The sequence below is a fragment of the Narcine bancroftii genome, chromosome 1 (genome assembly GCF_036971445.1).
Source record: "Narcine bancroftii isolate sNarBan1 chromosome 1, sNarBan1.hap1, whole genome shotgun sequence".
Lineage (NCBI taxonomy): Eukaryota > Metazoa > Chordata > Chondrichthyes > Torpediniformes > Narcinidae > Narcine > Narcine bancroftii.
In genome coordinates, this window is record NC_091469.1 from 254,758,036 (window position 1) to 254,769,242 (window position 11,207).

Genomic DNA, 11,207 nt, shown 5'->3' on the forward strand with positions numbered 1-11,207 from the left:
TGAAAACCACTGGTCTAGAGTTATTGGGAATGAGTGCTGCATAGTCAATGAGCTCAACTGCAGGGGTGAAGTGCTGCCTGAGCTCAATGGAGTGTCGCTCCGGCACCTCAGGGAGCAGCTTTGCTCCTCATGGGACTGCTCCAGCATCTCCTTCTCGCCATTTTTGGTGACCTCTGGCACCTAAAAAATTAGCACTGCCCCCCTGCTCAACTGGGCTCATTACCACATGATCCAGACTTCATATATTTATTTATATATATATATATATATATATAATTTTTTTTATATTTTTTTTAATATATATATTTCAGTGCATCTGTACATTGTACATATGTATATGACAGTAAACTCTCATCTCAAAAATGCATGGCCTCTGATTTACATGAGAGACATCATGTCATGAGTTAACTCATAAAAATCACCAATCTTTGTCAATCGTAAGATAATATCACTCCATATTATTTTAGGGAGACTTTGCCGTGGACATAAAGCATTTTGAACAGTATTAGTACTGGCCAGTTTCTGTGTACAGATTGCACGAGATCCATTGACTCTGTGCCTGCCTGGAATATCCATTGTCCTTACTAATTCCCGACTTTTCCTCTCTCCAGACGACACCATGGGAGGAGGTCGTGACTACGTGCCGTCCGACATCCGGATATTCCCGTACTATCCCAGCGTCATCTTCGCCATCATAGGCAGCTCCGTCGTCTTTGTCCTGCTGATGGCACTACTGGCGATGGTGCTGCACCATCACAGGAAACGCAACAACCTGATCGGCCACGTCACGCCGCCCCTGCACCGCCTGCAGCACCCATTACTCCTGTCCCGGCTGGTCATCCTGGACCGCACCCACCACTGCAGTGTTACCTACAACACCAGCAATGGCATCCAGGTTACCTCCAGTTCCATGTATCATCAGCCTCTGGCTGCAGAAGAGATACCGCCCTCCTACTCCGAGGCTGTGCTGGAACAGAGGTAAGGAAGCAATGATCCATTAATAGCTTGTTTGACTAACTCTCAAGCAAAATGGTTGGTGTCAAGGTACAATATGGCTGTCTTTTGTCTTAGAGTCATGGAATTAGGTCCTACAGGCAACACTGTTAATTTATTTTATTTTTTGAGAGTGTCTATATGTAGCTCCGAAAGAAAAAAAATTCTCATTGCATCTGTACATTGTACATATGTGTACGATAATAAGCTCTCATCATTCATTCCAATCTTATTCCATTAGCTCACCCTCTAATTCTACCACCCACCTAAACACGAGGGGCATTCAACAATGACCAATCCACGTGGCTTTGGGATGTGGGAGGAACCCAGAGCACCTGGGAGAAATCCACGTGGTCACAGGGAGGACGTGAAAACTCCACACAGACAGCGCCAGAGGTCAGGGTTGAACTCGGGTTGCTGGAGCTGAAGGAAACAGCTCGAAGCTGCACAGGGTTTGGTGACAAAATAGTCTGTCTGACCATTACCCTGTCTATCACCTTAATAATCCTTTCCCATAGGCGATACACTTCAACGGTTGGCCAAAGCTTCTTCAGCAACTCCTGGTGCACCCACAGTCTTTACCATCTGAACATCAAAGGCACTGGAACACCAATCCCTCTAACTACCCTTCAAGTCACACACCATCTCGACTTAGGAGTCATTCACTGTTCTTTTCATCCCTACAGGGATATAAAGCTGCAGTGGTTTAAGGTATTGTCTTGCTACCACTTTCCCAAGGGCAATTAATAATGGAGAATAAATGCTGGCCTGGCTATGACATCCACAACCTAGGTCAGAATAAAAACATGGGAACAATAGAATCTCTGTGTTGGAATCTTTTCTGCCCTGGAAAAGGAGTCTTTGAATCCTTAACTTTTAGTCAAATCCAGAAACCTTCAAGTGTGTTGGAGCAACTTGCAGCTATTAAATGAAACAAGTGCTTGATAAACTGATCCTGAAATGGTGATGGGATTTTCTCCTTATGATTGCGTCCTGACTAAATGTATTGGGAAACTCTAATTTCCTAGGCGTTGGGACAGAATTGATCTCCAGTACCTGTTCCATCCTCAGTGGACCACTCATTTAAAGATGAATGCAATGTTATAACAGTACAGGCAAGCTTTAACTGGAGTTCACTATGCACAATGTTGTCACAGAGCAATAAAGGTAGTCCAGGCTGGTTATTGCTTTATTCAGTTGGAAACATGAACTTCACCTGCTGCCTATGTTCACTTCAAGCCAGGGTTGATTTCACATTCTTGTCCATGTGCCTATCAACTTAGATCCCCATCTGTGTGACAGGAATCACATGGTGAGAGTCTCACTTAAAAAGGCACCATCAGTAAGATTGCCTGCTTAATGGGGCCCTGATAAATAAATGACCTAATCATTGTGTTGCCATGAGTGAGAGTTCTTTTTTCATTGTCTGGGCCAATATTTAATGCTCCTGTTTTATTGTACATGATGTGATGGCGAGTTGCCTTCTTGTACCACTATGGATTTGCAGTGCTTTCGGATGAAGTTTAATGGAATGACAGTAACTTTTCAAGTCCAGGTTCCTTGCAACTTGGAGGGAAACTGATAGGAGCATTTCCACTCCATCTGACATTCATGCCCTTTCAGACATGGAAGAAGTTGTGAACGTGGGCAATGTCGTTGTGAACGTGGGCAATGTCGTTGTGAACGTGAGCAATGTCGTTGTGAACGTGGGCAATGTCGTTGTGAACGTGGGCAATGTCGTTGTGAACGTGGGCAATGTCGTTGTGAACGTGGGCAATGTCGTTGTGAACGTGGGCAATGTCGTTGTGAACGTGGGCAATGTCGTTGTGGCAAAGAACCCTCATTGTTTTTTGGGAATTGGAAAAGTAGCTGGCCATATATGGAGTGAATATTGGAATTATGATGAAAGAGGTATTAGTGCAATATGAGGTTTAATGGCCTTTTAATCTAATTAATTCCTTGATGAGACTGTGAAGCTCCTTAATAGGTCCCGGTTAGTGAGACTCAGATTAATGGGGCTGTCAAAGTAAGCATCTTCTTAATGTCCCCTCATTATCAAGCCCTCATTATCAAGCCCCCATTAAATAAAAAATGGCCCTTTTGCATTATGTAATTCAACTTTGTTTCCAGTTTGATGCAATTGAAAAGTTTACCCAGAGTGAATCAAGGTGATACCCATTTCTGGATTACTTTGCATCACTAGAGAAGTTCAACCAGGTTGTACCCAACCAATACAATTTCAGTCACTCACAGGATGTTACCACTCAATAGTCACTGAGCACCCTTCTCTGGTTCGGGACCCCTATAACTTGCACCTTCAGTCACATCTCCTCTCAACCCATCAATCCTTCCCATTCCTTATGATTTTCCTAACCTCCGATGTTCAAGGCCCCTGACCCCAGGCTCAGATCCTTGGCCACATTGCTGCAGGACAAAGATTTATTACAATATGATTATGATCCAATTGTTGCATTCTAAATAAATTTTTTACTACATTCAATTAGTACCTGGACAGTTTGTTCCATTCCTGAGCCCACCCTACTGTTCCTGGCAACAGCAAATGCCATGACTCTTCAATGGTCCTTGATACCACTCAATCAAGGTTGAGGCAAACATCTCTTCCTTTTATTCACATGATCAAACAACTTCCTGTCACATGACCAATTACTGCAACAAAACATACTAATTAAGCTATTTACAGCTCATTAAACATGATCTCCCCAGTATTTTATACAATGTTAGTACAATGTTAGTGCCTCAGAGTGTTGATAAACCTATATAGAATATATAATTCCATTATTCTAAATCAATTACAATATTCTTGCTGTCTTCCACCACACAGTACACTTCCCTGACACCCTGCCAATCCAAATCTATCTTAAGCATTACTGAGACTTCCCACATGGAAACAAACGCAAGCTCACTGCTGCAATACTCCTTGATGAACTGAGATTCTTTCAGTGATGGGAGAAAATGAGCACACCGGCTCACCAAAGCACAGTTAAATGTATAGTGGGGCTGTAATCATGATTTCTACTGTTACTTTGGGCTGCAGGGGGAGATTACAAGAAGACTCAAAATTCCATTCAAAAGTCATCAAATCACTATGTCACAGCCCTGTTTTCAGAACAAAATCACGTTATTGAAGATTTTTTTTAAATTTTTAAATCCAACTGCTGAAAGCCTAAAATAAAAACAGAAAATGCTAGAAATATTTGGCAGATCAGTCCGCATCTGTGGGAATAAAACAGAGCTGATATTTCAGGTGGGAGACACTTTGTCAGAAGCCCTCAGACCTGAAACATCCCACAGATGCTGAGTAGTTCTATCATTTTCCCTTCTCGTACCTAAGAAGGTAATGCACCCCATTCCTCTGGTAATTTGAAATATGGGAAATTGTAAAAAGAAATTCAGTCATTCTCCCACCCATTATGTGACATATTTGGATCTTGCAGATGTTACATTAGAAGAAAGCTTCCTTTTCCCCAGATTCTCTCCTTTTCTAATAGATGTTACAGCAAGGCTCCTGGAAAAATCATAGGGAATCCTGGAAGATGATTGGAAACCCTCCTGACCTTTGATCAGTATCAGATTCCTTTCTCCTTGCTCTGTATTTGCCTGTACTCACATTACCTTTCTTCATCAGCACCAGGCCACCATGGTTCGACCTCCCCCCACCTCCGTACCACTTGGACACAGAGATTCCCAGCCATCCTGAACTGCCTCCTTACCGTTCCCGGGCAGGGAGCACCTTGAGTTCGGAGCATCCCAACAGCCTACGGGAGAGCACTGAAATGAGAGACTGCCTGCTCAACACCAGATCAGAAGGAGAGCTGTGAGCAAAAGCCGTATTGTGGAAGCATTTGTGTTCTTGCACCAGGTGTCACTCACGGCACACTTGTTGAAGGATTTAACTTGAGAAGCAAAATCAAAACACAAACTTTAATCGTGTTGACTTGTTTCCTCTCTTCATTGTGAAGGAATGACTGTGGCATCTGGATGAGTAGCAAAATCCAGCTGCCATTCCAATGTTTGGCGCTAGAGTCATCAGGGATAGCCAAGAAAATGATCTTGGACTCAGGCAACCATTTGGGAGCCAGTGAGGAATTTATTATGAAGTAACCTGGATTGGTAACCTAATAAAAAATGCAAGGATATGAAGTTTTGAGATGCGTGTTTGCTAACAGGTCTCTGTTGCAGATACTGGGACACACTGTCTCAAAGCAACTGCGCACAAGGCACCCACAGAAGTCGGAATCACTGGAAAACATCATGTCTTGTAAATGAGCAAAATGGAGATGAGCAGAATTGTGTTGATTTTACACATGCAAATGCTTGTTCCATTGCACTTCAAAATCTGAAAATAAAACATCCACGCTTTCTTACTGATCTTCTCTCAGGATCCAGCTTGTACCATTACTGCATGCCAATTGTCATCTGTTTCTTTGGATTGTGATCCTTTTCTGTCCTTCCATCCTCGGGCTGATGTTTAGCTGACTGTATCTGAAGGAGGGGTTCTCCTCAGCAGAGACCTGAGGTGATGTATGCAGAAGCCACTGCATTACTCAAGGTGCCCTTGTGATTACATTTAAATTTAATTTTTTTAAATTTAGACATATATACAGTACTAAGCACTTTTGGCCCATGAGCCTGTTCTGCCCAATTACACCCAATTAATCTACAACTCCCGGTATGTTTTGAACAGTGGGAGGAAACCCACCCCGCAGATATGGGGAGAACGTATAAACTCCTTACAGACAGCGCTGGATTCGAACCCTGGTTCCAATTGCTGGCGCTAACAGCATTGTGCTAACTGTGTGGCAGAAATAATGGCATAACTCAGTAGTCTTTCATCTCACCTTGCAGCAGAACACAACGCAATAGCTTAGGTACATCATTCAAGAGCACAAGCCTCCAGGAGAAATAGAAGCCTTCAGCTGGATATTGATACCCTGTAACTAGATACAATTTGGATTCTGCCCCTCCTGGTAACAGGCTGATGATACCACCTGCAAGGTTTCAGTGGATTCTGAGTTATAAACATTGGGACACATGAGGATCTGAGAAGAATCATATACATCCAGCAATGCTGTAACCTCATGGTTGGACTCAAAACTCTCTTCACATTTCAATCCATTGTGCTAAATTTGGTGTTGTGGTTGATTGTTCTTTTTAAACTTCTATGATATTCGGGATTGGTTGTTCTGTTACAAGTCAAACAAAACCACAAGCCCATAACGCAGCTGATCAAACCCACACAGCAGAGGAACACACAGAACTTAATAGGGGTAAACAATAATTCGTTGCTTTTTTTCCAAATCCATGGTATCAAACTTACTCCAATTGATCCAAATTCATTAATATCAACCTATAGCTAAGAGTCACACTTCATCAAACCAAATTTTATTTGAGTCCTCACAAATTAAGAAAGCCATTACAACAAATTGGTAACATTGGAAGGATAAGCACCTTACTGTACAAACCCCCTTCCCACTGTCAATATCTCTTTCCTCCTCTAAATAACACTGCACAAAACCTGGTCCCATTACAGTTCATGTGAGTTTACAGCACCAATAACGATCCCTCTGTACATCGAGAACTGGGTGTGGTGCAGGGAATTTCTTATTAATGGAAAGTCCCACTCTTTAGAAATTCTACTGCAATAATTCCCCCAATGTATAGAATTCTTTACCAAGCCCTTTTTTAATCACTTACTGATCCTGATATTATATACTCTCTCGCTCTCACCCTTACATTTTAGACAATTTCTCTCCCACTATACTACATCTTCAATTGGTACCATCCTTCTGTACCAACCCTCTCTCCATTTTCATTCCCTTTCATTATACAAATTCTTAATGATATTTTTTCTTCCTGTTCAGTTTTGATGATTATTACCCCGCGGTGTTCGTTTTCTCTCTATATCTCTCTCTCTGCATTGAATAAATTTTCATGCAAGCACATTGGTTTTACTGGCAGCCTTTAAAGTTGTCTGCTGGTGATGCATTTGATGCAGTCACATGGGGATTGTTATTCAAAAAGATAAATTAGGAAAAAGAAAGTTTCAATAGCTTGTGTAGGGAAATTGAGCTCCCAAGTCATTGCATGAATAGGCTTGCCTAGACATGCTGGTTACAATTTATGTTTGGGAACAAGAATCGCTTATAAACGTCAGCTGCTCCTGGCACCAATTATTCAGCTGCTAACAAACCACGCAACCACAACACTACTGAATTATTTCTTGCCCTTTGCACTTCTTCTTCATGTGCTTTGTGACTCGCGACACTGTGTCGGCTGCTTGGGTAATTGAATTACAAAAATAGCAAGTCATATACTCAACCACTAAGAACCTGAATCCAAATCAGCTTCCATCCAAAATTGTACCGAGTCTCCTCTTCTACAGTGTCTAAGAAACAATATGCTTGTCAAAGATCAGAAAGAGTCATGTCTTTTAATGTTTTAACTAGATTTTGGTAATATGCAGCCCAATGTAGATCTCACTTCTGAGATGGTGTCTACTGTGTGCCTATTTAATGATTAAGTGCCCTTTTTGTTAGAAGCTGTGGGCTAATAGAGTTTATTTGTAAAGTTGTTCACTGCAATAGCTTTGACGTGAGTATTTAATGAGAGATATATTACATGTATGATATGCAGGGTTATGTACAATTTTACTTTTTTTGCAAAATTAAATATGTGAAAAAGAACATGAGGAATGGAAAATTGTTTAATCTCCAGAGGATGGAAAAACTCTTGTCCCGCTCTCAAAGCACAGAACCTTCTGGGTGAATGTTACGGGCATCGGAACTTCTCTTTCCCTCTAGGTACGGGGTTCTTCTTTCCACCCTGAATGGTCTCCCAATAACTTTAAGATCATATCTTTTATTTCTCTACCAGAGATTCAAGATTCAATTTATTGTCAAAGTAATAAAACAGTGTCATATACATGAAATATCTTTTTGCCTGCTGCAGGGCAGGCAGATTTGCCACCGGCAGGAATTTCCAAAGTCCCTCTTACTCAGAGTTAAAGTCAGAGAGAGAGAAGCAAAAGAGAGCCCCCCCCCCCCCCCCCCGAGACACCGAGTATAATAGTTCCTTTGTAAGTACTTGAGCAAATGCTTTTTAATCCTGATCACATCCATTTTCAAAGGATATGTGCCAGTTTTTTGCAGTCTGTTCTCAGATCTTGTTATTATTTATTACCTAAGGGACATGTACATCATGAGATTAAATTAGTAATTATATTCAGTTAAGATTTAAAATGGTTATGTCAATAATTATAGAGAGAGATGAATGTCTTCCATTTTATTTTCCATAGCTGTGTTTCCAATAGGTCTATTTAATAAGGAATTAATAACATCAGAGAAAAAGAAAAAGTTGTGAAAATACTAAGAAAGGCCAGACAGCATCTGTGGAGATAGAGACAGAGTCGTTTTTGTAGATTAGCTCTCCACAAATGGAGATGCACAGGGCACAACAGACACCGGAATCGGAAGCCGAACACAAGCTACTGCAGAAATTCAGCAGGTCGAGCAGCATCTGTGGGAGAAAAGGAACGATTAGTGTTTCAGGTCATAAACCTACATCAGGAGCTTCAGCTCGAAACATCGATGGCTCTTTTTCTCCCAGTGCCGTTGCTCGACCAGCAGTTGTTGCCTGACTCTGAGAATTTACAGCATTTCCTGTTATTTCACGTCTCCAGTATTTTTGTAATAATGTCAAATTAGAAATTTAAAACTGCTCTGCAGTCATGATCATTGCCCAACCTTTTAGTGGAAAAGCACTTGTCAGCCCTCTAGAAGATCATTTTCTTCATCAAGCGTTTCTTGTATGTGTATCAGTATGGAGCATCAGATCAGACACTGGGAATGGCCATTGTCTCATAGAGCAGCTCCACATTTTTATTCCAAAAATATACTTTATTCATAATCCATAGTAAATATAATTGCTGCATATCTTTACATGTACCTTCAATACAGTCTCCAACAATGTGTTAATGCCACTTGTGTTACCTTGTTAAACAATACATCCACAGAGTGTTTGAGAGATGTTACACAAGGCCCAATGCCTCAATGGTGGCAGGACCCTATGCTGCCAGACTCCTACACTGTCTTCTCCTTTGCGGCAGTTGTACCAGCCTTCAGGGCATCCATCAGCTCATGCTCTTGCACTCTGGAATATTCCCGTTGGTGGTGAGTGAAACACAAAAGACTGCAGATGTTGTGATTGTAATAAACACACTGAAACGCTGGACGTCTTTTCAGCGTCTATAGGAGACAAAGATATATCACCGACATTTTGGGCCTGACTGAGCCCTTCTTCAAGGAAAAATTAGAAAAGGCAGAAGCAGGATATACCAGAAAGTCTCAGAATTCAAATAATGAGGGAGGAATCCAGACCAACAAAAGGTGTTCATTGGATGTGATAAGGGACTAGGTAGAATTTATCATGTCTGTGCGAAAGGAGACAGGGAATGGAGAGACAATGGGGAAGAAGGGGGTGGAGGGGTTTGATAAAAGCCAGAGAAGTCGATATTAATGCCATCTGATGGAGGGTGCCCAGTTGGAAGATGAGGTGTTGTTCCTCCATGGGTGGTCTCAGTCTGGCAGTACATAAGACCATGGTCAGACATATCGGCAAGGGAATGGGATGGAGAATTGAAATGAGTGGCTACTGGGAGATCCACGCTATTGCGGTGGATAGAGCCGAGGTGCTCAACAAAGTAATCTTCCAGTCTGCATCCAGTCTCTACGATGTAGAGGAGACCACAGTGGGAGCACTGGATGCAGTAGATGACCCCTGCAGATTCACAAGTGCATAGTTGCTTCACTGGAAAGACTGTTTGGGGCCCCCAAATGATGGTGGGGGAGGAGGTGTGGGCACAAATGAAGCATCTCCTGCAGTCAATAGGGTAGGTCCCAAGGGGGCGATTGGTGGGGAGGGAGGAGTGGACAAGGGAGTCATAGAGGGTGTGGTCTCTGCGGAAGGCGGAGATGGGAGGTGGGGGAATATGTGTCTAGTGGTGCGATCACATAGTAAGTGGATGAAATGGTGAAGGAGGATGTAGTGGATGCGGAGGCTGGTAGGTGAGAACAAGAGGAATCCAGTCCGAGTTGCTCATTGGGGCAGAGGGGGGCAGGCAGATGTATGAGTAATGGAGGATATATGGGAGAGCGCTGAGTTGATGGTGGATTCATGCCATGTTGTTTGAAGAAGGAGGACATCTCTGATGGTCTGGCATAGAAGTCCTCACCCTGGTGCAGATGCGACAGAGACAGAGCAATTGAGAGGATGGAGTGGAATCCCTACAGGGGACAGGGCGGGAAGAGGTGCAGTCGAGGTAGCTGTGGGGGTTGGTGGGTTTATAGAAGATCTCTGTTGAGAGTTTGTCTCCTGAGATAAGAGACAGAGATATAAGAAAGGGAGATTGCTGCTTGAGATGGACCAAGTGAATTTGAGGTCAGAAGTTGGCTGGAAAGTGATATTCCCATTGACAGCACCTGTTCAGTCATTATCTTACTCTGCAAGACGAACAGATTTCGGGTGGGCCATGTTGATTATCTTCCAGCAGCAATAGATTTTGGTTTTGAGATGTGTCGCAGGTAGTAGTCCAGTGATAATGGAGCTTTCTATTGCTAGATGCAAACCACAACTAGGGCCACTGCATCCTTCTCCAGACCATTTTGGCAAATGCACAGTACACAAAGAGGTGAATATCTTGTCTCATGCACACTACAGAAGTAAGACTCCGGGTGTGGAGGAAATGTCTGACAGGGAGGCCCCCTCTCCCACTGCCTGTCAAGCCAGGTCTTGGTGCTTGGTTGTGAGTTCTGCCAATATCTTGGACAGTCTGCTCAGGAAACCCTCCCACAGGATCCACGCATGTTCTCTGCTCCAGGAATTCTGCACTGGCCACCTCCTGATGGATCTGAACTTAATAGTTGGAAGCTTTTACATGTGTAGAAAATGATAATGATACTGTCATACCCATAAATACAATGTATATATATACTGGAATTCTTGTTTGGTTCAGTCAAACAGGTATGTTTGTAAAAACAAATACAATAATATACATTAAGTTATATACATTAAGTTACCCCAGTATAGAAGGAGATAATAAATATAACTGATAGATGATAAATATTTAGTTACATTAATAGAAGAAAAAATAGTTTAATAAATGAAATAATGCCCAGTGCCCGCAGGTCTTTTTGTGG

At 42.4% G+C, this 11,207-nt stretch overlaps 1 protein-coding gene across 3 annotated transcripts in view; it reads left to right on the forward strand.

Annotated features, from left to right (window-relative positions):
- The window catches only part of ldlrad3 (low density lipoprotein receptor class A domain containing 3), a 126,623-nt gene extending 118,946 nt beyond the window's left edge, over window positions 1-7,677 (forward strand). For all 3 annotated transcript variants that reach the window (XM_069895762.1, XM_069895772.1, XM_069895778.1), the window contains 2 exons: window positions 612-978; window positions 4,640-7,677. In XM_069895762.1, the coding sequence (XP_069751863.1) occupies window positions 612-978; window positions 4,640-4,832 (560 nt within the window). In that variant the 3' untranslated portion in view covers window positions 4,833-7,677. The remainder of the gene's footprint in view (window positions 1-611; window positions 979-4,639) is intronic.
- Window positions 7,678-11,207: the final 3,530 nt, after the last annotated feature.